At 42.8% G+C, this 27,851-nt stretch overlaps 1 protein-coding gene across 1 annotated transcript; it reads right to left on the bottom strand.

Moving 5' to 3' along the window:
• Positions 1 to 350: 350 nt before the first annotated feature.
• On the bottom strand, positions 351 to 27,851 carry SLC5A9 (solute carrier family 5 member 9). The gene is given in 15 exon segments (XM_081868275.1): positions 351 to 757; positions 3,420 to 3,579; positions 7,908 to 8,123; positions 10,564 to 10,732; positions 11,511 to 11,661; positions 11,804 to 11,911; positions 12,259 to 12,394; positions 13,794 to 13,999; positions 14,686 to 14,766; positions 15,921 to 16,026; positions 16,654 to 16,818; positions 22,275 to 22,379; positions 27,355 to 27,426; positions 27,655 to 27,818; positions 27,821 to 27,851. Coding segments are annotated over 15 exon segments (2,055 nt in total). The 5' UTR covers positions 27,828 to 27,851; the 3' UTR covers positions 351 to 548.

Below are 27,851 nucleotides of genomic sequence, written 5' to 3'. Positions count from 1 at the left end.
TATATACAGTGGTACCTCGGGATGCAAACGGGATCTGTTCTGGATCCCCATTCTCATCCAGAAGCAAACGTAACTAGTGATGGCACGTCTGCGCATGCGCGCGTTGCTTTTCGCTGCTTCTGTGCATGCACGTGACGTCATTTTGAGCGTCTGCGCATGCGCGAGCGGCGAAACCCAGAAGTAACACGGACTGTTACTTCCGGGTTGCTGCGGAGTGCAACTCGAACGTGCTCAACATGAAGCATATTCAACCTGAGGTATGACTGTATAAATAAAGATGTCTTTCCATTTTTAGAAGCATGGAGCTTTGGAGGAAAGTAACAGATATTAATAATAAATATTTTTTAGACTTGTGGTGTGTAAATCACTTTATCGTGTGTCTTCACAACAACCCAATGAGGTAGATCAAGGTATCACTGATAGGAGTGGAGACTGAGAGAAGGGGACCAGCTAAAGCCACAGTGTAGGTCCACGGCTGGATGAATTGCAACTTGTAGCTTCTGGTTGATGCCTGTGCTTGTTCTAACTGGAGCAAGGCAATCCTGGGCTCATCCAAAGTATCCCCATAAGAAGATGTTAATAGCCAAGAGAGCTACAGCATTGGCATTGCAAACAGCCTTCCACATTGGCTCTTCCTTAATGCTGGTGAGTTTCTTTTCAAGCGCCGCTTCCTCTTCTCTGGTTAAAGTGGGCTTGGGGTCAGTGGAAATCCCACAGAACCAGAAAAACACTTTCTTCCAGCAAGGTTGCTTCACTCCTGAATGGGGGAAAATGAGGAAAACGGTGTGGATTTTTAAAAATGTTTTGTGTGCTTATATGAACCACTTACTGGTATTTTACAGTTTTAGCAGGATGAGGTAACTTTATGACAGAGACAGATGAAGTATGGGAGAGTCACGAACTCACACAGGTTCCCCATCTCCGAAGTACAGCATGGCTACTGCACTGGTTACTGGAGCCAAGAGGACATTATACTGCTGGTCAACGTACTACCCCAATCCCCAGGTGGCTTGAATCCCCTGAACTCTAGCATTGGCTCCCACTTCTAGACTATAGCCCACTGATGACCAAACTTGGCCCTCCAGCTGTTTTGGGACTACAATTCCCATCATCCCTGGCCATTGGTCCTGTTAGGGATGATGGGAGTTGTAGTCCAAAAACAGCTGGAGGGCCAAGTTTGGCTATCACTGCTATAGCCTAACTATTGAGGCTACCAGGAAGCAGCATTTAGATCCCATGGACACTTCATAATGAATGGGAACCAATACTATTGGGTGCACTGTTGGAAGGACCATACTAGTGAACACAAGTAAAGCCCTTGCTCCTGGATGCTAAGCCGTGAAGTACAGAGGCTCTTGCTTTGTTGTCCTGCTTTCCTTCTGTGAAGTCCCTCCAGCAAATGAGATCTGTTGGTTAATATGACATATGTGTGCATAGAATTGTTGCCCTGTCTTTCTCAGTTCCTGTGCCTTTAATAACATCTGCCTGTAAGGGAAAGCTTCACTTCACCTGTTGAACCTCTTCATCTCTCATGGTAGAACAGACCAGATATAAAACAGAAGGAAACCCTTATATCTTATATCTTTCCCACTTATTTTTCCAAACGCAGCCCTTTGAGGTACTAAAATGGCATAAACACACACACACAGAGCCTCATTATGCTTTTGCATGAAGGATGTTACATTTCCTTTGCCGTCAGTGCTAATAACCTCATCTTCAGGATAGCTGTTTACAAACAGATGCAAGGACAGATGAGTTTAGTTCATGTGAAAACAAAGGTGACAAATAATTAATAACATTAGGCTGAACAGCTGCTTCGAATGTGAATCAAACTACCTGTCAGACCCACAGATAAAAGTCTGGTCTCCTCGTTTTACAGTGGTTTCCAGACCTGTTTCCTTTGGACCTCTCCACAATAAGGAGTTTCAGAGGATAATAGTGCCCCCGTCTCCTGATTCCCTGCCTTTTTTTCTCAGTTCTGGACTTAACATGTGGGCCAGCATAGCTGTTATTCCATAGGCACCAAGCAGGGCTAGGGAACCTGTGGTCCTCCAGATGCTGCTCCCATCATCTCTGACTATTGGCCATGATGTCTGGGGCTGATGGTAGTTGGAGCTCGACAGCATATGCATGACCACAGTTTCCCCATCTTTGTACAAAGATATAGGACAATGAGCTCTAAAAGGAACACTTTGATGAAGGTAAATCCAACAGCTCTGAGCAAAGGATGGGAAGTCAGCCAGGTTAGAAAATCCAAGGATTTGGGGAGGGGGCTTTGTAAACGTCCCATTTTATTTGCTATGCAACAATTTTCAGAAGTGTAGATATGTGCTGCAGCAAAAACAACAAAGTGTTGTGGCACCTTAAAGGCCACGGCTTTATCCAATGTTCTGTCTGCTAGTGCAAGTGTGAGTTTAAATGTTGTGCAGAAGAAGAATCCAATGCAACAGATTGCATAAGCAAATCTGCTATGCATTCTCTCTTGCAACAATGTTCCACTGGTACAAAACATTTCACCAGTGGAGCAAGTATACTGCTAAGTGACTTTTAGCTGTGCTGGATACAACCCCATACATTTAAAGCACACGGCGCCCCCACAATGAACCTGGGAACTGCAGTTTACTCCTCACGGAGCTTGGATTTCCAGCACCCTTAAGAGATCACACTTCTCAGGATTCCTTGTGGGAATCAGTGTGTCTTAAATGCATGTTAAATGTGCTTTAAATGTATGGTGTGGATGTGGCCAAATTAATTTATTATGCTTTGATTTATACTTCAGTGGATTGCAGTCTATTTTGTCAGAAGTTCATGTCATAATACATTTATTGGTTTTTAAGCTGCTTTGTTGTTGTTTCCCATTATACCTGTGGATTAGACTGAGAGGCAAGGAGAATGGCTTTAATCCTAAACAAATATTTGTGGCATCTCCTCAGTGAGCTGACTCTCACATTCTGTATGAAAATGACTAAAACACTTTATGCAAGATCTTTTTGTGATAATGAAATGTATTATGACATGAACTTCTTGCTACACTGATCAGTTTTTGTAGAATTTGGCACATGTTGCTGCAAAAACCAAAACCTATGATGCTCATAGATTCGGCTAATTTCTAGGAACATTAGCTCTCTATTTATTTCATAAAATTTATACACTGCTTGATTTTAAAACCCTCAAAGCAGTTTACAAAAAGATACAACCATAAAATCAGGAAAAAGTACAATACATTATAACATGAGCAGAAAGTTACGCCTATCTACCATGGTGTGTCTAGTTTGGCAAACCACTTATACTAAGCAGAGGACACAAGGTTATGGAGCAAGCTTTCTAGTCATCTATTGGCTTTGATGGACCCTGGATGTTCTATGTATATTGTGCACACACAAAAATATACAACTGGCAGGAGAAAACAGGTAACATACCTCCATGCTTTTTACATACTAAATCTCCATTCTCTGACTGAACAGTATCTACATCATTCTCTCTCTTGGAGGAAATCATCTCTGTGCTTGGGCAGGTGTGGCTCTCCAAGTCTTTTTCATCTGTTTTGCTGTGTCTAGTCCACCATGTCAGTCGGGCAAGCTGGGTAATTTGCAAATCAAAAACAAAGGTGTGAAAGCTGCAGAATATTTGTTTGTCACTTAGCTTATGCGTCTGCTTGCTTTAGATGTAGTCAGATTGACACAGAAGGGCTTAAAGGAGCATGGCTTTAGCCACACAAATTGTGTGGGGATAGGTTGTCCTGCAACTCATACTAAAAAGGCACATCACAATCTGATGTATGTCTACTCAAAAGTAAGTACCTTGTGATTTGCTGTCTCCCAGAATCACAATAATATAATGAGAGCCAGTGTGGTGTAGTGGTTAAGAGCGGTGGACTCATAATCTGGGGAACCGGGTTCGCGTCTCCGCTCCTCCACATGCAGCTGCTGGGTGACCTTGGGCCAGTCACACTTCTTTGAAGTCTCTCAGCCCCACTCACCTCACAGAGTGTTTGTTGTGGGGGAGAAAGGGAAAGGAGAATGTTAGCCGCTTTGAGACTCCTTTGGGTAGTGATAAAGCGGGATATCAAATCCAAACTCTTCTCCCCCCCCCAAAAAAAAGAATCACAATAATATAAAATCATAGAATCGTAGAGTGGCACACAGAACCTTTATATATGCAAAACAGAAGAGAGAACCGGAACCTCCTGGGTATTTTGAAGAGGATGGCATCATGTGAACACTGAAAAACTCGCATGTGGAAGCAGCACCAGTTCATGTGGAACTCTTGTGTTGAAGCATTAAGCACACACACCCCACTTCTCTGCTCCAAACTGACCCCTCCTAAAGTTGCTTTTCTAAAAAACTAAAATGTTGTAGGGAGTTCTAATACAGACACATTTGCACATAGCATGCTATTAGCATACTACTCTACTTGGAAAGTAACTCTCAAAAGGTCACTTATAAATGAACAGTAGTTTTAATACTTTGAATTTCAGGCACAAAATCTGGAAGGCAGTTTCCAGCTGACACAAAAAGTTGTATAATCTCCGGAAGATTTATAGCTTTATTTAAATTATTTTCAACCAAGATGAGCATCAGGCAAGGCTAATCTTTCTTGTCACATTGTGCTAAATTGCTTTGATTTGATGATCCTCATCTTTCCTGAAGAATCCTTTTAGGGGCTTCTTTCTTTCTTTTTTACGTTCCTTTCCTTTTCCTCCCCTTTTGGTTACTCATTAAATCTAACTAGAATGTAATGAAATTGGAGGACACAAAAGGATCCAGGAGACATTTCCCTCTTCCTCTGAACACAAATGGCTTGTTGGTGAGTGAAGGGGAAGAGATACATTAGGATGAAATATAATAGTTTTATCAGTAGTGACAAAAACACTTAAACTAATTTAAGTGCAGGTGTGATTAATGCTTGTAACTCTAAAATGCACTTATTGGATAGGAAACAGATTCATGGGCAAGGCTCATCATGACTTTGGCTTGTGTAGGACACTTATTTCTGACATACTAGAGTTCATATGTATTCTTCTGGAGAGAGACCATGTGTCTTTGAAAGGCCCATCATGCCAACCTGAGACCCTATTACTCCATCAGTTGCTTATCCTGTCTTCTCTTGTTTTTTCAAGCACATACTAGAGTTCTACAAACTAAACTGAGCAGGTGAAGGAGTAGTAAACCTACAAGCTGGGAGGTACAGTGGCTGCAGGACCTTCTTATCTGATGAATGAAAGACATTCAAATAACCCTAAGGGTTGAGGGAGAATCCCACAAAATTGACTGGAAGCAACATGGTAAATGTTGCTGCCTGAATTGGGAGGATCTTTCTTCCCCCTTGCTCCCCATGCTACAGCCCACCCCATTTAAAGCCCCCAATGGCTTGGCTCGACCTGTCCATGCTCTAAGATCAGCAGATGAAACCCACCTGGTAGTCTTTCTGTGGAATGAGGTACATGGTGTGATAGCCTTGAAAAGGGCCTTGTCAGTGGTGGCTCCTGATTTACTGCTAAGGTGCATTTGGTTCCATCTACAGTTTTAGGAGGCTAGCTATGACTCATCTTTTTCAGTGCACATTTGGAGGAGGGGAGATGTGATTGCTGCTGCTGTTGCTGCTATTAGTTACTTGTTATTCACTAATTAGTTGTTATGTGCTGTTAAAGGATTGTTCTGTTTTTATGGATTTTGATCTGTGTGCTTTGCTGTAAACCACCCTGGGCATATAAATCATCTAAAGAAATAAATTCAGTAGGGTTCACAATCCCTCAGTAGAATAGTTTCAGTATTCGGGGGGGGGGGGAGCTGCTGTGAGGAGAAAGAATTCTGACTCCCATTGTCTTTTTAGACATTTTACTATTTTTGCAATCTATTCCGAGTTTATTTTATAAATAAAAGTGGGACATAGTTTTTAATTGAATTAATACAGTACCACTATCCTCTTGTGACCTCACTTCCTCCTCTGCCACTCCCCACTTCCTCGTGTTCTCGTCTGACAAACCTTAAAAGAAACTTTGTCAAGATTGTTTAAAAAAGTTTTCCCTCCCCCCTTTTCCTCTGTCGAACTAGAATAAATCCTTCTCTTCCAAAATGCCATCTGGCATCTGGCAGTTGTGTTTCAGCTTCACAGTCTCAAATTTAATTGTAAGCTCCTTTGCAGAGTTTTCAAGGACGACATGACACAATATGGGCTATGTACAATGAAGACATATGAACTCTGAGGCATACCAAACAAATTCTTTGCATATTTGTTTTGCAGTACAGCATCCATCACCACAGGGATGGGAGAGTGTCCAAAACAGCAGGGAAAAATGCTTCTGCTTGCTGTTTTTAGGCTGTAATTCATTTAAAGCTTGGTGCATTAACGGTACTACTCAAACACCAGATACAAATCTCTCCTTCCTCTTCTGTCCATTTGCTACTGTCAGAGGAGAAGGTCATCAGAGAAAGAAGAAGAAGAAGAAGAAGAAGAAGAAGAGTTTGGATTTGATATCCCGCCTTTCACTCCCCTTCAGGAGTCTCAAAGCGGCTAACATTCTCCTTTCCCTTCCTCCCCCACAACAAACACTCTGTGAGGTGAGTGGGGCTGAGAGACTTCACAGAAGTGTGACTAGCCCAAGGTCACCCAGCAGCTGCATGTGGAGGAGCGGAGACTTGAACCCGGTTCCCCAGATTACGAGACTACCGCTCTTAACCACTACACCACACTGAGAGGCCATGTGTAGTCACACTTTCCCAGATAAAACTCCAGGAGGATTGTACTCAACTCTGCACTGGGGGAGCCAGGGTCCTTATCCATTCAAGAGCATAGGTTCAAGAGATCATTCAAGAGATCATTTCAGCCTGAGGTTCACTAATCACTCCTTTGTGGCCATGCTAGGCCGTGCTTTTCAGTCCTTGTCAGTTTTGCATGTGTTCCATTACATATTTACATTTTGGTTTTTTTAATCTGTCTGAAAATTCATATTTAAGTACATGTTTTATCACAAAATATGTATTTTAAACCTGCATTCTAAAATTCAGACCAGTGCAAAATCTGAAGGATAATTATGCTTCACATTATATATTAGTCCAGCTCATTGAAAAATGCAGCCTGGACAAATCTCTTCACCATTCCTAGGCCATACAATTCTGAGAGCCCCACTCTGATATGGGAAGTTAAGTGGAGTGGAAGCTGTCTGCCACCTGGAAGGAAGGCTACCTGGGAAAGCTGAGGGCTGCAGGCACTCTGAACCCATTGTCTATTCACATCAGTTGAGAATATGATCCATACTTTTGTTCATTGAGGAAAACTCTTTCCATTATTCACTAAGCTGACCCAGTAAAACCAGGATTGGGCTGCTTTTGGGGAAACCAGACTTGTGAGAAAGTATTCAAAGCATCTCTTCAAGAACTCACTGAAAGAAAACTTTTTTTTTTTTTTTACCAGTTTTATGCAGCAAATGAAATAAAGTTCTTTGCTACCAAACCTCAGTCGTTCAATGTAATTGAGATCACTTTGGGATGGAATGTTCATTCTAAATGCCAAGGCTCCAACAATATTAATCTTGTTAGCTTACAAGATTGATGCCATCTCTTCTGAAATACGAGAGAGGGTTCAATTAGAGCCATTACATCCCCCCCTCAGCAGCCCATTCTAATATGATTTCTTCCCCACTGTCTGCCTCTCTACTTGATAGGATGTGCCAGTAGTGTCCTCACAGCATGGAAGCCTGCTCTCCATTTCCAGTGCTCACTGAGTCTAAAGGATTTTTAACCCTATAATACCTGGGAAGCAAGATCATGCAGAAGGAAGACTTCTTTGTAGGGCTTTCCAGTTTGCAGTAGTACTGAGGGGTCCAAGGTACAGCAAGGAAAACTAAGCAAGTGTTTGGGTGTTTTGTTTTGTTTTAAAAATAATATTCATCCTTGAAAGCCACTTACATTTTCCTCTGGGACTGGTGGTGTGCAGAGGCTAACAGTGACGATGACAGCTGCCGTTAGCACACACAGGAGGATAGCAAAGTACAGATAGTGCACATCTTTCAACAGAGCTGGCCTCTGGTCCTCCTCACCACAGGAGGGCGCCATGTAGATAAACTCCATAACCAGCCGAACGAGTCCGACTGCTAACCCAAACATCAGTCCCCAGAAAGCTCCCTGGGAAGAAAACATAGGGAGATGTGATGAAATTTGAGTGGAGGAGTTGGAAACATGGGGTGGGATTCAAAGCAGTGCTGGGGAGATTGATCCATCAGTGCAAGTATTTCTGCTTGCCCAATGGAGGCTACCAACATATGGTGTTCTGTGGGTTCTCCTGTCCCTTCAGAGTGGAGGTTAGAGTGTGCGGGGGGAGGGGGCAGTTGGGGAAAGCCCTGTAATGCTAGTGGAATTCCTTGGGCTGGCTTCCACTGGTGGAATGAGTTAGTTAAATCCAGTCCTTGCTTACTGATTTTGTTAAAACATCCCAGTTTGGAAATTAACACGATCCAATTTCATTCTTTATTGAGAGAAGGGCTAAAAACATATTTAGTTATAATTTAAACACATGTACTATATTTTAACAGGTATTTATTTATGAGAGTCATTGTCACCTAATATATAAGATTGCCATACCTAGACTTAGAAAGCCTTATTTCAAATCTTAACTTAGTTATATTGGTTCTGGTAACAAAAAAACCCACATCCCTAGACCAATAAACTTTTGGCCACTGTAACACTCTGCCTCTGAGCCAATGTATTTACCTTTTTAAAGTAATGCCTTCAGAACAGCTTTTTGGACAGTTTATCCTACAGCACTAGTTTAATGTTTAAAGGCATACAAAGAGTGGGACCAACCGCATGAGTCCTTAACACAAAACTGGGGTCCCTAATTCCATCCTGGCAGAGATTTTCAAGATAAGAACCCACATCGTTACAAGCCTTTAATTACTGCAGAAGCACAGTGGAAACTTCTAGAGAGGCTCCCGTGGGACTAATTACATTGAAAAGACAGCAAAGACTAATGAGTGAACTGATTATAGTGTTGCACTGCTACAGAGTTGGAGAGGATGGCTTTCAGATCAGGAAGAGAAGTTAGGATTAGGCTAACAGCATTGGGGCATGAACTCAGGATCAGATATCAAGTTAGTGCCCAGGACATAGGACTGAAATTGCAAGGATGCGTTAAAGGAAGCACAGAAATGATAAAACAGCATGCCTGGTTGGAACCCAGATTAAAAAGCATCCATATTATCAGGTGGAGTTTCTCCAGGACCCCTCTGGCTTTGACCATCAGTCCCCTAGGAACATTGATAGGTCCCAAACTAGCTCTTCAGCATTAAGTCAGAATTGTCCCCTCCAAGTTCCTGTAAATTTCATCAATCAAGCTATACAATTAGCTGGAATACGAACAGAATTAATGCAGCCATTGCCCAAACCACACTGGGTAAACAACAGACCTATGTAAATGACATTTATGTAGCTGCGTATGGGAACCCCATGGGAAGGGGAGGGGAGGGAAAGCAAGCAAGGGGACTGAATGGATAGAAAAACCTAAGTTTGCATGAAATGTATGGCTTTCACCTGGGAGGGGGGTGGGAATCTAGAACAAAGCTGGTGTTGGAAACTGATGAAAGAACTATGGGTTCCTATGGGTTAAAAGGCCAGGAAATTATATTGCACATCTACAAGTAGCCTAGAATAACAGATCTCTGTTTTTGTTTGGTCTTACATCATGCTGCTTCTTTTTATTCCTTGAAATTCCCTTTAAACAAAAACAAAGCCCCTTCCTTCCACTCCCCACCCCAATACCCTTAGCTGGGTTTCAAGGGGCAAAGACCTGAAGTGAGTTGGTCAATGTTTGAGTTGCCCCATCCCCTTTGAAGGAAGTATACCTATTCAAATTATCCTCTTAAATGCTATGGGTTTGGGACAGGCACAGTCCCCAAGGTCCTCAGGAAGTCAAGTCCTAACTGGTATTCCTTGCACACTGGGGCAGCTGGGGTTTGAGTCCTGAGCCCCAGAAGATGATTACTGAATGCTCACTTGTGTGGGTTTAGAGAAAAATGGCGTCCCCCTCAACTTGAGGTGCTGGTGTTATACCAGGACATACAGTTCTGCAGAAATGGGTCTATTTAGCAAGTTTGTCAAAAAGAAACAAGTGAAACTTGGCTTGATTTCACAATGTGGCTAGATCTCCCACATAATTATATACGGCTCAGCTCTCTTGAAGTCTCAAACCAAAGGAGATTTGATGACTGGAAGATTAAAGCTAGGGAAATTCAGTTTCTGAATAAGAATTACTTTCTAAGCAGTGGGGGGGGGGGAGAATAAGTTTTGGTGAATCTTTATGAAGTCCCTTCTTTTCTCCTTGCTCCCCCCTCTCACTTCCTGTGCCTTATCACTTCTTTCAGTTAAACCAGTAATCAAAGCCCTGAGAATCTTTTTTTAAAGAGATGCTGTCCTCTAATGGGCCTAAATTCCACAGTTGTTGCATTCAAGGGAAAGTCAGTCAATATAATCGTAATGAATGGTCTTGTCTGCCCTGAAAAACTATGAAACGATGACATTTGGGAGATGCTATTATTCATACGCACCTCCTCATTGATTCTGTACTTACTGGCTCATTGATCCTCTTGCAGAAGATTGCTAGGATGAAGAGGGCAGTGATGGGTGGCGCTAGGTAACTGGTTATTGACTGAATGTAGTCAAAGAGCTGACCGCTGTTGGCTAGCTGGATGATGGGGATCCAGAGGATGCTAATGGCAACGAGAATGAGGACAAACACCCTGCAAGTGCAGGACAAAGCATGTTACTTCTGCACAACTTGACAAATCTAACTTTTGATGTTCTCTATGGAGCCATGGAAAGGGGGGTGGGGATTTCCCCCCTCACGGCACAACAGGGTTTGGGGAAAACTCGGCAAGTGCTGCTTTGTCAAGACTTCAAACAGAGAGTACATTTCATTGACCAAAAGGACGTTAAGGGAAAGCTGCAAACATGCTGGGCTGCAATGATTGTGGACAGCTCCCATCTCTGGCGGCCATGATTTTTTACAGGCAGAAGTCACTTGAGCAGCTGCAGAGCAATCCCAGAAATGGGGAGAGCACACAGCCAACAGCACAAGCTGCAGAGTTGGGTATGGAGACAGGAGGGCACCAGCTGTGGAGGGCAATGACATGAGCATTTGGTCCAACCAAATCTGCTTTGGGATCAGGTTCAGTGATTTGGATCAGAGACTTTCGTGTCTCAGTTTGAGTTGCTTTCAGTTCTTAACTGAAGCAGAATATGCAGCCCTGGAAACAGAATATACACCGTGGAACGTTTCCTATGACTTTTGCAGCATCTCACAAGTTCTTGCCCCAGCTCACGCATTGCTTGGGCTCCAACTGAACCTTAACAGGAGGGCACACAAGGAATTTTGATAATCGTGGGCATGAAACCTCTTCGGAAACTGCACTAGATGCACCTGCGGATAAGGGGCAACTGAGGGCACTAGGCAGTTTGTGGGAAGTGCTCAGGGAGCATTTTTGATAAGCAAATTAAGGTGTGGGGAAGAAAAAGAACCTTCCGACGATCATGAGTTCCTGCTCAGTGGCCGTCTTGCGCAGTTGCTGCCAGATATCTATGGCAAAAAGGGTGCTGCTACTATTGAAGATAGAGGTGAGAGAGCTCATCAAGGCAGCCATGATCACGGCAATCATCAAGCCACGGAGTCCTAAGAAGTCAACAAGGAAAGCCTAGTTAACTTTCACCAGCGAACTCTCACCAGCCCACCCAGGCACCAGCCCACTTCATCAGCAGGCCAATGCTTGCCCATGTGGTCCACCTCACTCTCGACGAGAATAGAATTACCTTACCTACAGGCATGAGCTCCATTACTAGCTTAGGGTAGGCAATGTTTGAACAACCCACTTTCGCTCCACAGACCTTTTCACAGATTTCTGGGTCTACACATCCCACTTCATCTGGAGCGAGCAAGTAAATAAAGAAATGCAGGTTTTACTTATAGGAGATATAGAGGAAGCAGTTGCTGTTTACATTTATGGGTGATTAAGGGTGCAGCAGACATATGCTTTTCAGGTTGTGTTTCAGATCCATGCCATGTGTTTCCTGTCCCAAAAGTTATTACTTCTGACAGTGCCACCCATACATACATAGGGTGACAGCAGATGACTGTGTTGGGAAAGTTTGTCTCCCCATATAGCTGGATGAGTTCCTACTGTAGGTGGTTGCATGTTTACAGATGTCCACCCTCCTTGTAAATGGCCACCTGTGGGCACTTGTAGCCTTAGTACAGCCAGCAGAAGCTTACCTGGATAGAGAGCTCTGCTAATCATGCCCGGCATGACAATGAAAAACATTGGGAAGATTTTCAAATATCCGCCTAGCACAGACCCGCCTTTAGCATGAGAGAGACTCTTCGCAGAGAGTGACCTTTGCACAATTACCTGAAAGGAGAAACAGTTAGTTTTAAGGAAACTTTGCACAGGTTGTTTCACATTTTCTTGGAAATGGAAGAGAACCAAGATAGTCATAGAATCATAGAATCATAGAATCATAGAATCATAGAGTTGGAAGAGACCACAAGGGCCATCGAGTCCAACCCCCTGCCAAGCAGGAAACACCATCAGAGCACTCCTGACATATGGTTGTCAAGCCTCTGCTTAAAGACCTCCAAAGAGGGAGACTCCACCACACACAAAGCAATCTTTTGGCCAAATTGTTAAGAAATGGCAGTCGCTAAAAACTGAAGGCTAGGCTAGAGGGTTTGTAAAGAATCTTCAAGAGATAACCTTTCTCAAATTAAGAGACAAAAGCTGCCTAAATACATGTGAAACATACGTATCCTGTTAAAATGTATACTTTTAATCTATGATTTTTAAAAAACCATTTGTAAGCTTTAAATGTACTATTCAATTAATGCATGGTTAATCAGACTGGCTATAAGGAAAGTTTCTACAGTGGTACCTCGGGTTAAGAACTTAATTCGTTCTGGAGGTCCGTTCTTAACCTGAAACTGTTCTTAACCTGAAGCACCACTTTAGCTAATGGGGCCTCCCGCTGCACGATTTCTGTTCTCATCCTGAAGCAAAGTTCTTATCCTGAGGTACTATTTCTGGGTTAACGGAGTCTGTAACCTGAAGTGTCTGTAACCTGAAGCGTATGTAATCTGAGGTACCATAAGATGCCATTCCATTACCTCAAGTAACAGGGCTAAGTTAGGGCTGTTTCTTCAGTTTGCTGAAATTAGTGAGCCTAGGTTAGCTGTGTCTATTAACTTTAATGGGCCTACTCTAAGTGCAGCTAGCACTGAAGGCACCCATTGTTTTTTCTCGTAACAGTAGGCTTTAACTCTGCCTCTGAATTTTTTAATGCATGCTCAGAATCTGAGTAATGCAAATGATTCCTATGTGCTGTAAGTACAAGGAAACAGAGATCTCATATGCTGATTTTGACTGAAATAATCCAATGGGTTTTTGATCCCAGCACAATAAATTAGTCCTAAAACTCTCCTGTAGAGGGCAGTGATAAATCTATCAAACATGCAGCAAGAAAGACATACCGTATTTTTTGCTCTGTAAGACTCACTTTTTCCCTCCTAAAAAGTAAGGGGAAATGTGTGTGTGTCTTATGGAGCGAATGCAGGCTGCATGGCTATCACAGAAGCCAGAACAGCAAGAGGGATTGCTGCTTTCACTGCGCAGCGATCCCTCTTGCTGTTCTGGCTTCTGAGATTCAGAATATTTTTTTTCTTGTTTTCCTCCTCCAAAAACTAGCTGCATCTTATGGTCTGGTGCGTCTTATAGAGCAAAAAATATGGTATTTGCTTTACCTGATTTACTTTACCTGATCTGTGCACCAGCACCAAAGAGCGAGCACTGAGAGGCCAAATATAAGTCCAGGCCATGGAATATCTCCATTGATAGGGTCCCTCATCATATGGAAGGCATCTTCCCGTGGCAAGTGGCAAGTAGTGTTTGGCACAATGACACTGGGGATGGCTCGACTATACTTCTCTTGCAGTCCTTCGTACCACCCAACTTTATCAAAGCCTGAAATGAAAGAGGCCACAGTCCAGTCAGCAAGCTCATGTCATCCATCCATATTTCCCCCCCCCCCAGCTATACATTGTCCCCTCCAGCCACATTTTGCAGGGTCAAACCAGATGTGAAGTTTGTAATATGAATTGTTAATGGTTTCCTTTGTGTTGGGGAATAGTATTGCAGGGAGGGGCAAGTTGGATTGGGACCATGGCATTTTGAAGGAAGGGCTTTAAGCTTTTGACTCCATGGATTACCAATAATTACCCCCTCCCCCATGGAAGGCACTTGAAGTGGCCAGACAAACCCAAAGTAAGCAAGGTTGTTGGGTTCAGGCACGACACCAAACTATAGTCAAAACAAGCCACGTTTTGCAAGCCAACAACAAACCATATCTTTGCATTGTAGTTGGTTGCCAGAATACAAAATAGTTAAATCTGCTAGGCTAGGTTCAGATGCTCAGACTAACCACACATTGGTTAAACAAGCCATATTAATTGTGCAGAGCTTTTGCAGATATTAGATGAGACATAATAAACATATAACTAAACTTAAGTCCAGTTTTCTCTTCTCATAAAAAAAAAGTTTGATGTAGAAGTTGAGATGACATCAACCCAGATGGTTTTTGGCATTTCCCCCAAGATGTGTCATTCTATTAGCCGAAGAAATAAAGTAACACAATCCCATTTTCATCTCACCGATAAACATAAGAACCAACGCTCCAAGTACCATGATCACAGTCTGCAAAGCATCTGTGTATATCACTGCACTTAAACCACCTGTGAAAAAGGTGAGAAAGAACTGATTCAAAGACCAATATTTCTACATTTTTGTGATTTCCCTTACTCTGTTACAAAATGGAATGTGATTCTAATAAATGAATCGATGAAAAGAATAGGATTTTAACACATGAGCAAGAGCCTGGGTAGCTCAGTTGGTTAGACCATGGTGCTGATAACGTGTATGGGCAGCTGCATATTCCTGCATTGCAGGGGGTTGGATCAGATCAGGGTCTCTTTCAACGTTACAATTCTATGATTCTACAGAAACTAAGGTTTTGAGTACATAAAATGAATCATGGAATCATAGAATTGTGGAGTTGGAAGGGAACCCAAAGGCCATCTAACCAAACCCCTGCAATGCAGGAATGGAATAATGAAATCACTGTTCCTTCAAACTTTGCACATTACGGACCAAACTTGTGACAAATCAGTTGCAGGAAACTGCAGTCAGGATCAGAAAGGGAAAGGGGCCATTTCTCATTTTTCCCCCTTAGGCTATTTTTCTTTTTCAAATTGCCTACTCTAAGCTGACGTTTTGCCTCTTGGGGAGGGACTATGCCTGCCTGGCCTTTGGCGGCCATATGTTGAAGAGCAAAAAAGAGGACACATTTGCCGAATTCCACTTTTAACTATGGATAACTGTGATGACTCTACCCATGAAAAAGAAGACGTGTCCTGGAAAAAGATGACATATGACAACCTGGGCTTGAAAATGGTGTTTTTTAAAAAAGAAGAAGAAAAGAATGGTCTGCAGGGCAGGAGAGAAACACCCTCTGCCCTCCTCGTAAATTCCTGCTGCAGATACTAGCTCCTCACAGCTGCTTTAACTTAAGCACACACTTCAGGGAAGACAGTCACACAGCTGAGCACCTCAAGTAGCTTGATCCTCAAACCCAGCAAAGTTGCTTTGAAAGCACAAGTCTGAATGCAGCACATTGGAGATATCTGAAGTTTACAACATTCCCCACCCGCCAACTTGACTACAGGTGCTATACTTTTAAGTCCATTGTAGGTAGCTTGGTTGGTATCAGTTGAAATCCCCACCTACTGGATGCCCCCTCACTGGTATCCATGAAGCATGACCTGAAACTGTCCACACTATCTGGCTATATCTGGCTTTTCATAGTGGCATTTTTATACAGCATAGTTACCAGCTATAGTGTAGACGGCTGTCACAACCAACAAGATCACCGTAGAAAGGTAAAGGTTCCAACCAAGGGAGACTTGGATGAAAAGTGCACCAGAGAAAATATCTGTCTGGAACAAATACAAGAAAAAGGACCTTGATACCAGTAGCATTGGATTATGACATCTCTAATAAATATTCTGCCTGGAAAATTACAATAAAATTACTCTTGCAAATAATCAAATCAGGCATCAGAAATGTCAGAACCTCAACTGATGCATGTGTTGACAAAAGCTAGCAGAATCCATACCTGGTATCTTTGGATACCAGGCTCCATCACCCCAACTGGGCCTATGGCTGACACTTGCTCTGCCCCACCTGTTAAACAAAATCCTGGCCTGGCAGTCCAAGCTGCATCAGGCAGCTAGGTCTCATTGCATTTAAATTTTTCATAAGACCCTGAAGTAATGAGAGTTTTGGGGAGAACATTGCAATGGCAGGTAGATCCAACCATTGCTTACTATCACACAAGCCCACCAGGGCCCATTGATGGAAGAGGGAGACCACCACAAGCCTCCTCCAACATGGAGTGGTAGCCCTGAAAGCTTGTATATAATGTTTAGTGAAGGGACTGATCCAGTATTTAGGACTAGTTCAGTGAGGATAATGGAATGACTTGTCCACACTAATGACCCATAACCTCCCTGTGAAAGTGCTGTGCTCTACAAGCTACAACTCTATTTCCCCGAGATACATACTGATATCTTGGTGAATATATACAGGATGAGGGACAGTACAGATAGGTAGATTTGAATCCTCTGCCCTCCAAATCTTTTCCTCAGGTATTCAGGCATGGTGACCACTCCCGAAGAGATGTAAACTGGCACAAAGATCCAGCCGAGGACCAGCAATGCCCAGGTGGCCTAACAAGGAAGAAGAACACATGCAATGGATGTCCAGACTTTGTGATACACATTCAATTCTATGCAAGCAAAAGTTTATATAAAAATTGGAAAGGCAAATTGCCAGTATTTCTAATGAACAAGAATGGCAGATACAACATGTGCTACAAAACTGGAATGCCTTGCTTGGTTCTCAACTACGTGAAGGAAGGGATGAAAAGATGCTCAAAGGCCATTGGATTAATGTAAGAATGGAGAAGGAATCTGCCCTACTCAGATTCCAGTGTGAACTCACCTGATCAATCTGGCCAGATCTTGACCCAGATTAGAAGAATGATCCACTTCAGAATCAGCGGGTTGGCAGATTCTATTAGTGGTCTAGTCCCGTCTCCCCCTTTAACCGTTGGAGGCAATTGTGGGTTTTTTTTCTGTACAATTCCCCCCCCCCCCGGAGCAATGGAACATCATTAAGCATTGTCATTACAAGGGAGACTTGCTCTGTCTTCACTCAAGGCATGTGACAGCAAAAAGACCCATATGCTAGCTGCTCAGGCCATGGAAGGCTAGCAACACACTTTCAGAAAATGAGGGAAGTGAATGCAATGCTCAGACTACTTCATAAGATGCTTCTAAACACATATTCCTAATGTGTGCTTGCAGGTGGAATTTAAAAATACACCTGGAAGTGGAACAGAATATACTTAGTCCTGTCACTTTTGAGAACTGGGATGGACTGGGCTTCCGTGAGTCCACCCATCCCTAGACAGATTGGAGTAAAGATGAGAATGGATACAATCATTGATCAGTACTTTTCAAAAGACAAGGGTGAATCACAAAAGCCATGGGTGCGGGTTGCCAGAAATAGATCCTGGGCAAAAGGAGATTTCAGCGTTTGGAATGTGATCACTCCCGAATGAAATGGGTTGACAACACTGCTGTTGTAGTGTCAAAAAGGTTATGACTGCTGGAAGGCATCACTGTATTGTGTTTAAGTTCACAAATTGTGATGTGATTCTATGAACTGCTGTACTGAGGCAGGAGAGCCAGCCATAGGATAGAGCACTATAGCCCCACTCTGGTAGTATTATTATTATTTATTATTATATACTGCCATTCATCCCAAGATCTCAGGGCAGTTCACAAGATAAAAATACAAGAGAAAAGCACAACAAATGGTGTTTTGGGCAGCATTGGGAGCAGACACAAACCATGCGACAGCCATTGGATCTCCTCTATCGGCAGCTCTCTCCTGCCCTTGAAAAGGTACAGTTGTGCCAGAAAAGGAGAATTACATCCTTCTTTGTCAGGGCATATGAATGGCGTATCGACCTTTCTCACCTTCTGTGAATATTTTTGACCGCCATATGTCATGACAAATATATAACTGTGGGGGGGCCACCAGGGGGTGCATTGGAAGATGGCCGACAATAACATCTATCCGACCAACACGAGGTAATTAAGAGGCTGATATGGGAGTATGCAGCCTCCCTTGCCCCCCAAGGGAATGGGGGGCACTACCTGGCCTGCTGCGTCCATAATTCACCCCTGGATTTGAAAGAAGGGGGTGAGGGCACTAGACACGAAGCCCTCGGGTGGGGTCGGCTCTCCCGGACACTGTCTCTGATCGCACACTGGTTTGCATCAGCTCGAAATATATAATTGGAAAAAGAAGCAAATGCACATACTTCAAGTGAAGATCGGGAGTAAAGACTGCTGATTAATGGGATCTCTGTGATGCGGAGCGACGGGCTGGACAATAAATTAAGTGAAGACTCATCATTAAAAGATCGGTATGTCAGAGCGAAACGGAAAGGGGGGGAGGAAAAAACTTTTCTTTTTTGTCTTATGTGAGTACCCAATAATCCTCCCCCCCCCCCCAGAGAGAAAGAATCGTTGCAAATTACTAATCACAAGCAGGAGATTAAGAACTGTGTGGGAATGAATTACTGATCAAAGAGAGGACTGGTGGGAATCATCGGGAATGAAAAGAAAGCTTTGTGACGCAGTTACAAATGGAGATTCGTTAAGACTGGCCTGCCCACAGGAGGACGAGGGGGAGGAGGACCATGGTCATCGGAATGTGAATGTATGGTTATCGGAATGTGAATTTGACCTGGCAGGGCCCCCTGAGATACAGATTGGCAGGCCTGTGGAAATCAATGGACAGACTGTGGGAATGTTCTTTACGGAGGTGTGGAAATGGCGTCTGTCCTTTATGTGATATGGCTCTTGGAGAGTGTAAAATCGACACAGGATATGTTTGTTCTCAACCCGCTTGTGAAGATTATCAGAGATCACTAAGAAAGGAATATATGATAAAAACAAGAAGATTAGGAAAATAACAAAGAGACTATCTGGACAGAACTGGACAGAACTGTGTAATTAAAGCAGAAGCAAGAGTGATGTTTGGATCCCTTTCAGAGCTCGAAGTATGGGTACCCCCAACAAAATTTTAAACAATTTGGCTGTATAATTTGGAACTAATGTGATTTGGAATTAATGTGATTTGATTGACACGTTAATAAAACATTTTTTTTTAAAAAAAGACAAATATATAACTGTGAAAACAGAACCAGTATGGTGTTGTGGTTAGATTCCACTAGGATCCAGAAGACCAGGGTTCAAATCCTCACCCAGCCATAGAGCTCACTGGGTGGCCTTGGGCCAGTTACTGTCTGCCAGCCTGAACTACCTCACAAGATTGTTTGTGAGGATGAAATGAGGAGGTGGAGTAAAGGCTGGGATATAAATGTAAGAGAAAAGAAAGCCAGGAGTAGGGCAAGGGATAGAAGTTTCTGGTAGATGGGCAAAATAAATGAACTCCATGCTACTTGCCAGGCATAGGATAAGGTCAGCCTTTGCCATCTTGGTGCCCTCCAGATGGTTTGGACCACACTGTAGTCTAAAACATCTGGTGGGGTGTTTTAAAACATTTTAAAGTGAAGGCTGGATTCAGACTTAACACGGGGATGAGGAAACTGTGGTCCTCTAGATGTTGTTAGACCAGGCATAGGCAAACGCAGCCCTCCAGATGTTTTCTGGAGTCTATGTTTTCCTAGTCCTGTTAGCTAGGAATCATGGGAGTTGTAGGCCAAAAACATCTGGAGGGCTGAGTTTGCCTATGCCTGTTTTAGACTCTGACATCTGGAACTCCATGGGTCCCCCACCTCTGCTGAAACATTGCACATCAGGGCTCACACTGTTCTGGTTAAAGCCAAGCAATGTGATCAGGCTGCTTGAAGGTGAACACTGCTGATAGCTCAGAAGAATGCTGCCTTATTTTGGAGCCCTCTCTTTCATCCCACATCATTGTTGTTCTAGCAAGAGTGAACTTTGTTGCAACAGGAGGTATATTACTGGGTGACCTTTTGCACCAAGGGGAGTCATTCATCTTAGAGACAGCCAACCTGCTGGTTTTGTTGGCAGCAGAGAAGCTCACACATCCCTCAGGACAGCTGCAGACCTGTGCTGTGAGTGAAGCATTGTCACTGCATGCAGTACCAGCTCCTCCAGTAGCGCCATAACCATGATCTTCAAACAATGCTGGCACAGAGCTAGCCTCTTTCAGTTCACTTCTCCTGCCTTCTCCTGCTTTCTGCACACCCTCTTGAAATATATAGAAGTGGGAACCACATTACCTCTCAACTACCATAAATACTATATTATCATCATGATAATAACGTGAATTTGATGAAAGTTAAAAGGCACTTGTCATTTAAAACATTTTTCCCCCACAAGATAATCCTCTTATTTTAGAAACTCTATAGGAGTTTAATGCAGCAATGTATTAATACAACTGACGTTTGCTGCAAGTGACTATTATGAATCAACATTTGCTTGAAGACAGTTTCACATTTAGGAGTAGAATACTGCCATTAGTAGTGTTCATGTTAGCATCCTTTTCAATTTTGAAACAAATTTGCCCCAATGCTCTCTAAAATCCATAGCGGTGAACTAGAGAATAACTTATCCACTAAACATTTGTTTTTAATCCTTGGCACCAACCCTTTACTTGACATTCCTCATTTGGCAACTCTGGGAGAGAGTACAAATAGCTAGAACAATTCCTACCAACAAGAAATGACCAACGGTACATGGTAAAAACTAGGGGCTCATTCTCCCATCTGGCTAACTAGGGGCTCATTCTCCCATATCCAGCTCCCATATCCAGCATAAGGTTGCCAGATTCAGACCAAGAAACTTGTTTTAAGAGTTCCAAGATTGCAAGTGACACCAGCCAATGAAACAGTGGCACCACACACCTAGATGGCACTGCAGGCTAAAGAAGACAGGGCAGTGGTCAAATAGCCTCTTTCAATACCATGATGCTATATACAATCTTTATGACTCAGTGCTCTTAAAGCTATAGGCACAGTTTCAAGAACTAGAACAGGCAATCCTACATCTAATTCATTCATTCTTGCCAGATAGAATTATCTGGGCTGCATCAATAGGAGTATTGCATCTAGATCAAGGGAAGTAATAGTGCCACTGTATTCTGCTCTGGTCAAACCTCACCTGGAGTACTGTGTCCAGTTCTGGGCACCACAGTTCAAGAAGGACACTGACAAACTGGAACGTGTCCAGAGGAGGGCAACCAAAATGGTCAAAGGCCTGGAAATGATGCCTTATGAAGGATGGCTAAAGGAGCTGGGCATGTTTAGCCTGGAGAAGAAGAGGTTAAGGGGTGATATGATAGCCATGTTCAAATATATAAAAGGATGTCACATAGAGGAGGGAGAAAGGTTGTTTTCTGCTGCTCCAGAGAAGTGGACACGGAGCAATGGTTCCAAACTACAAGAAAGAAGATTCCACCTAAACATTAGGAAGAACTTCCTGACAGTAAGAGCTGTTCGACAGTGGAATTTGCTGCCAAGGAGTGTGGTGGAGTCTCCTTCTTTGGAGGTCTTTAAGCAGAGGCTTGACAACCATATGTCAGGAGTGCTCTGATGGTGTTTCCTGCTTGGCAGGGGGTTGGACTCGATGGCCCTTGTGGTCTCTTCCAACTCTATGATTCTATGATTCTATGATTCTATGATCTCCCCTTTCTCCATGCCCCCATGTGCTGTTCTGGGGGTTCTCCTGATCCTCTTGAGCAGATTTGGGGAGGTAACTGGGTCATGTGGGTCTTGTTGCCCTGGCTTTTGCTAGCACAGATGAATCCAGCCCAATGTTTCAAAAAAATAAAAATAAAAAATAAATCTGAAGCTACAGAGGTTTCCAAGTTTCAGACTGTTGTTTGTTCTAGGAAAATGTGCTCTAGCATTAATTTTATCCTGCTTATTTACATTGGAATGTGCCACACGAGCCTACTAATGTTTCTGCTGAAATCAGTTATGCATTTCCAATTGTCTTGTTGGAGATACAATAAAACTCAGGCATTGGGGAGTACCAAATAACCTCTTCACTTGACTAAGCTGATGCCCACACCCACATCCCTTGTCAAGAGCAAGTTGAATCCTTCAAGGACATCTTACATTCCACTCAAAGCCCCCAACGGCCAAGCCTCCTGCAGCTCCTGTGCCCGCCAGGCCGATAAATAAGCCACTCCCCACATTGCTTGACATCAGAGATGCTCCAATCTAAAACACAAAATGCTGCCGTTAGTTGATAGAAAAAGGTCAGCTGTATGTTCTATCTGTGGCGAGAAAGCACAGAGTTCACACCTCAAAATCTAATTTCCCTGTTTAAAAACAAAGACTGCATGATTCATCCTAAGATCATCAGTGATGGAGATTCCTACTTTACTGCTCTGAGTGTTTGGCTGCCAATACTTGGACTACTCAAATGCCATAATCTTTTAATCTGCATAATTAAGCATAAATTGGAAGAGCTGACTGCATGTTTTTCTCTGTTTATTTCTCTGCTATATATTTTGGAAAGCTGTCTATTTGCTACACATCTGGGCACTTCCTATGATATCGTAACCAAATTTACATGATGGTTCCTGAGAATAAGGAGTGGGTTTTTGTTTTTGTTTGGGTACAATTGGACACCATTTTAAATCAAGATGGTGGACTGACCCTTTCAAAACCATGCTGATATTTTGGCTTCCTAATTTTTCAGAATTCCTGAGCAATGTCAGGTATTAGGCTGCTAGCTTGTATCTATATACGCCTCATTTCTCCCCAAGGTGAATTTCTATCTTGGTTTGTCTCCACTTCCTTATTCCTCCTTGTTCCAAGAAGCAAAATGTCTTAGGATGGCTCCAGATCCCACTAGTGGTTGTATGTGTGCACTTTTAAAAGGCACACATAGCACTACAGGCCAGGCACACCCCAAACAACTAGTCTCAACGTGGGAGTGATAATGTCAGATCAATCAGCTGGCCTCCTTACTTGAAAACTGATCAGGCCATTCCAGTATCTTCTGGGTGACCAATCATTGAGGATGTCACACAAAGCCTCATTCAACTGTGCTAATTCCTACACTTCAGGTTAATCATTGCTAAATGGCCAAACCAGCTGATTATGAAGCTCCCAACCAGCCAAACTTTTAAGTTTGCTACATGTACAACTATAAATACACAGATTTGGATAATGTGCATAAATAGTGGCACTGCCAAGAGGAACAAGGTTGCACAGCATGTAATGATGTTTTAAGAATGTTGTAACTATGTTAAAAATGAAAATGGTGGTGCAAATTTTGAGACTGAAGGTGTCAATCTACGCTTTTCAGATGGTTAATGGCTGAGCAGCGTGATCCACCATGCCACCAATGGTGATCATGTATTTTAGCCACTTAACATCTGCAAAGAACAAATGCTTTTCAAAGTAAATATATAAAATAAACACATTTAAATATTTATCATGCAATAATCAATTTTTCATTGTAATATATTCATTGTAATGAAGGAGACCTTCAAGGATTCACCAGAGTTACATGAATTGATGTTTTCTGCAATGTAAAGACAACTTGATTCAAGCCAAGCATCACAGCCAATCCGGAGCATCTCAAAGCAGGGACTCTGGAGCAGGGGCAGGGTGGAACTGGATCATGTCTTACATGAAAGAATGCAGGACATATCTGTGGGCAAATATTTATACTGCATGCTGGAAGCTTCAGCATGGCCTGCCATGAAGGAAAATATTGCCTTGACAAGCAATGGGGCACCCAGCCCAGCAGTGTGTGTTCAAAGTAGGTGGCTCTGTTTGGTTAAAAATATACAGAGTGTAAACTGTGAAAGGTGAAATACCTTGGGTTTATTTTAACAGTGCTGTTACTGAGAAGATATGAAAATGTAGACGTAAGTTATGAGGCACACCTCAGGTTGTATCCAGTACATACTGGCTGTGTACTGTTATTTCCTGATGTGATTGCAAGAATTTTTTTTTTGTTATTTTCTTTTTTTAAAAAAGGAAAGCCCTTGTTGACTAGAGATAACTTATGGCTTTTGACCCCATGGGTTTATATCACAGAAATGTAGGTGCTTCGTCCATTCCAGATGTCTCTGGACAATATTCCTGAATGCTTACTCCTTATGTATATGTGAAAATAAGAAGACCCATCAACCTAACAAAATACTAGGGGAAAGGATTCCAGACTAGTCTGCTCCATTTTTCTAATTTTCTACCTGTTACTGGACCAATGTGACATTACTCCCTTGTTGCTGTTTGCTTTCAACACTTACACTTTCATTTTTTGTAATCCAGCATTTTCAACATTACTGGGTTCCCACCCCCCATAAAAGGTATTGCCTCACTTGCTCTGTGATTTTCCTTTTCCAAGTAGCAGGTCTTTCTGCCTCTTGCGCTGCTGAGCCCTAAGCAAAGATTAATGGAATCTGACCTGCTCCTCACCTTTGGGATAGTTAAAATATTAATACGAGATAAGACTGAAAACCTTTCCTGAAGCAAACACTTGCAAACATCTCATCTGGGAAGCCTCTGATTGAAAGACTAACGGCTACAATGCGCATTCATATCTTGGGTAAACAGAAAGGCTCCCAAGAAATGTAAACACTTTCCTTAAGACACATGTCCTTATTGTAGTAGACAGTATAAAAGAGGCGACGTAAAGCCATGTAATACAATGCCACAGTGGCCTTAAGTAACCATTTTATCATTTTCCTAGAAGCAGTTGGGTCTAAACCCATAATGCGCTCCCTATATCCTGGAACACAGAGGCAGTAAAAGGATGTTGTGTGGCGATTCATCATCTACCAACATTTCCTCCAGGTTTGGGAGAGAAAAAGTCACACTAATCAGCCTGAGGCGGAGTTAGGAGTTTAGGGAAACATTACTTCCTCTCCCAAGCCAAGGCCTGTTACGATTTAGGTAATGGTCCTCTCAGCCCCAAAGTGAAACCCTGGAAAGGGAATTGCTTCATAACTGAGGCCTCATGGGCACAATACATGTCACTTTAGACAGTCATGGCTTTCCCAAAATAACCCTGGGATCTGTAGTTTGTTACGGGTGCTGAGAGTTGTTAGGTGATCCCTATTACTCCACTGCCAGAGAGCTACAATTCCCGAGGTAGTTTAACAACCAATCCCTCTTCTCTGGGAACTCTGTATGCTGCCTTTCCACACTATTGAACCCAAACTCTGCTAACCCACAGTGTAGGTGATCTGCAAAAAGTTGAAGGTAGTGTATAATGTGAGATTTCCTGCAACATGAGCAGGATTATTAGATCAGGTCTTCATTTAGAAAGGACACTTAGGAGGCACCCCAAATTAAAGGCTCCATGTTGCTAGATATTTTAATCATTGTTTTATTATATTTTGTTGCTGTTAGCTGCCCTGGGCTTCCATGGGATACCAAAACAAGAAATAAATAAAATGAAGAATGCTAAACAGCCATCTTACTCAGGGTAATGGGAATCCAAGCCTCTGCTTGGATTCAGTTTCCAGGAAGTTTTGTTCTCCCTGAAAAAACTAAGTCCAGCAGGAACGATGATGGGGACACTTGACTTCTTGGCAGCCCCTTAAATTTCCTGCAATGAAACTGTAGAGGCTACAGGTAAGCCAATGCTTACATGTCACCTGGGAGAAAGTGAATCACAAAGCGCATTAGAACAATAACCAGGTGCGAGCGTGTGTCTCCAGGGGAGAAAACGTAGCCTATGGAATTTACAATTAATGTTGGAGTTCAAAACTGCATTCAGCTTGCAGTTAAACACTTGCAAGATCTACAGCCTTGTGTTCTTTTGTGACAGGGCAAAAAGGATATTTACTCCTCTGACACTTATTTCTCTGGGTCTTTAAATTATTGTTATATTACCTTTCTGCTCCAAAGAAAATGTGTCCTTCAAAAGGTTTATGCCTTTCCAGTGAATCATTTTGGAGATTTATATCTGGGTGGTTTAGTGTGGAGAGTTGCAGTCCTAACACAGTTGCTCAATAAATGAAGAAGTTACTAGACAGTGCAAAAGAGACTCCTGCTGTTGTTTCATGAGAGGAATGGGAACTGCTCTTGAACTTGAGTTAATTTTCATTTTTATTTGAAAAAGGCCTTGTTTTTGTTTTTATCTTTAGGGTTGTTTGATGTGCTAGATTTTTTTTAAAAAGAAATTGGCTCTCTTATTTGCAACAACAATGCCACTTTGCAAAGTAGACTCCAGCTCCCATCTTTCCTGACCATTGCCCATGCTGGCTGGGACTGATGGGAATTGAACAGCACTTGGAGGGCCATAGGTTCCTTACCCCTGCTTTACATCACTGGTGGTTCATTTGGGTGCATGAGCATTTAACAGTGCAATCCTGTGCATGAATTGAGTTTCAGGGTGTCCACTAGGACTTCCCTTGAAACAGTGTTTTGGCTTCAATTGCCATATTCACATCCATATTCACTCACAAACACACACTCCTGCAAAACTATGTATTTTAAAAACTGCCCTAAAGTTTTAAATCTTCAGTATGTATTTCCTTCAGTGCTTACTGTACTAATTGCTTTGCAACCGTGCAACAAGGCTATGATTTGTGATGCTGAGAGTGCAGCAGTTGGCACAACCTTCCTAGCTACATATTTGTTACAGCAGGAAAGATACGCCACATTCTTCCTTTCTTATCACCCCCACCCTCACCATTTTCCTCCTACAACTAGTGTAGCATTCTTTCATTCGTTTTTCACCACAGCAAGGATCATCCCAGTTTCATCTTCCCTCTTTCTCAGCCTTCAACTATCCCTTGAAATCTGTATATATTTCAATTGCTTAAACCACACTAAGGAGAGCTGCTTTTTAAACAGAGATAGCCTACATGGTGCCCTCAATATGCTGATGGATTCCAGCAGTACTTTTCTTCTAGGGGAAAAAGGTGCTAGTACTGTGTACCCTTGAATACCCCCTGAAAAAAAAAAGCACTGTATTCCAGCTCCCATCACCTCAGACAACATGCCCAATGGTGATTTGGTGATGGGAGTTTTACTCCAGCAACATCTGGAAGGCTGGCCACCTCTGATCAAGAGTCATGCAACCAACTTGGCACCCCCAGATGTTCTTGGACTCAGTGCCCATCAGTTCCCACCATTACACTGCCTGGGACTAATGGGAGCTGCAGTCATCTGCAACATCTGGCAAAGGCTGTTCTCAACAAGGTTTGGGTTATTACATACTTACCGGCCACCATGTCATGGATCTTCCAGCCAAGAAATAGCCTCCGACTGTTCCCCGACTGGCTCGAAGAGAAGACTGAAATGAAGAGGGGGAAAATAATGGCTTTGCAGCTCTGAAATGCACAGCTGAACACAGATTTATGCCCACCTAGGACCTTATGTGGATAAAAGGAAGGAAACGTGGCTCTGTTGTTAAATAGGAGCATCACTTATATACTACAGTGCTATGTTGTTCGGTGAAGAGGCCTTTCTCAAAAACAAGAGATATCTAGCACCACTAGTTATTGCAAAACGACTGACTTACCCATATTCCAACAGCAAGGACAAAGGCGAAATAAAGGACAACAACAATGATGTCTGGTACTTCAAAGGCAAGTTTCTTCTCTTCAGGCCTGGCAGTGGGTGGCTCAGTAGTGGCTGGTGTTTGGCTCATGACTGCCCCAAAAGGTGTCGCCTGTTGCCTCTTTATCTCACCATGGACTTCGGCACACGTTTCTCTTC

This window comes from Podarcis erhardii (assembly GCF_964252035.2).
Source record: "Podarcis erhardii genome assembly, chromosome: 6".
NCBI classification, from domain to species: Eukaryota; Metazoa; Chordata; class Lepidosauria; order Squamata; family Lacertidae; genus Podarcis; species Podarcis erhardii.
Note: the sequence above shows the minus strand (reverse complement) of the source record. Positions and strands in the feature narration are given on the sequence as shown.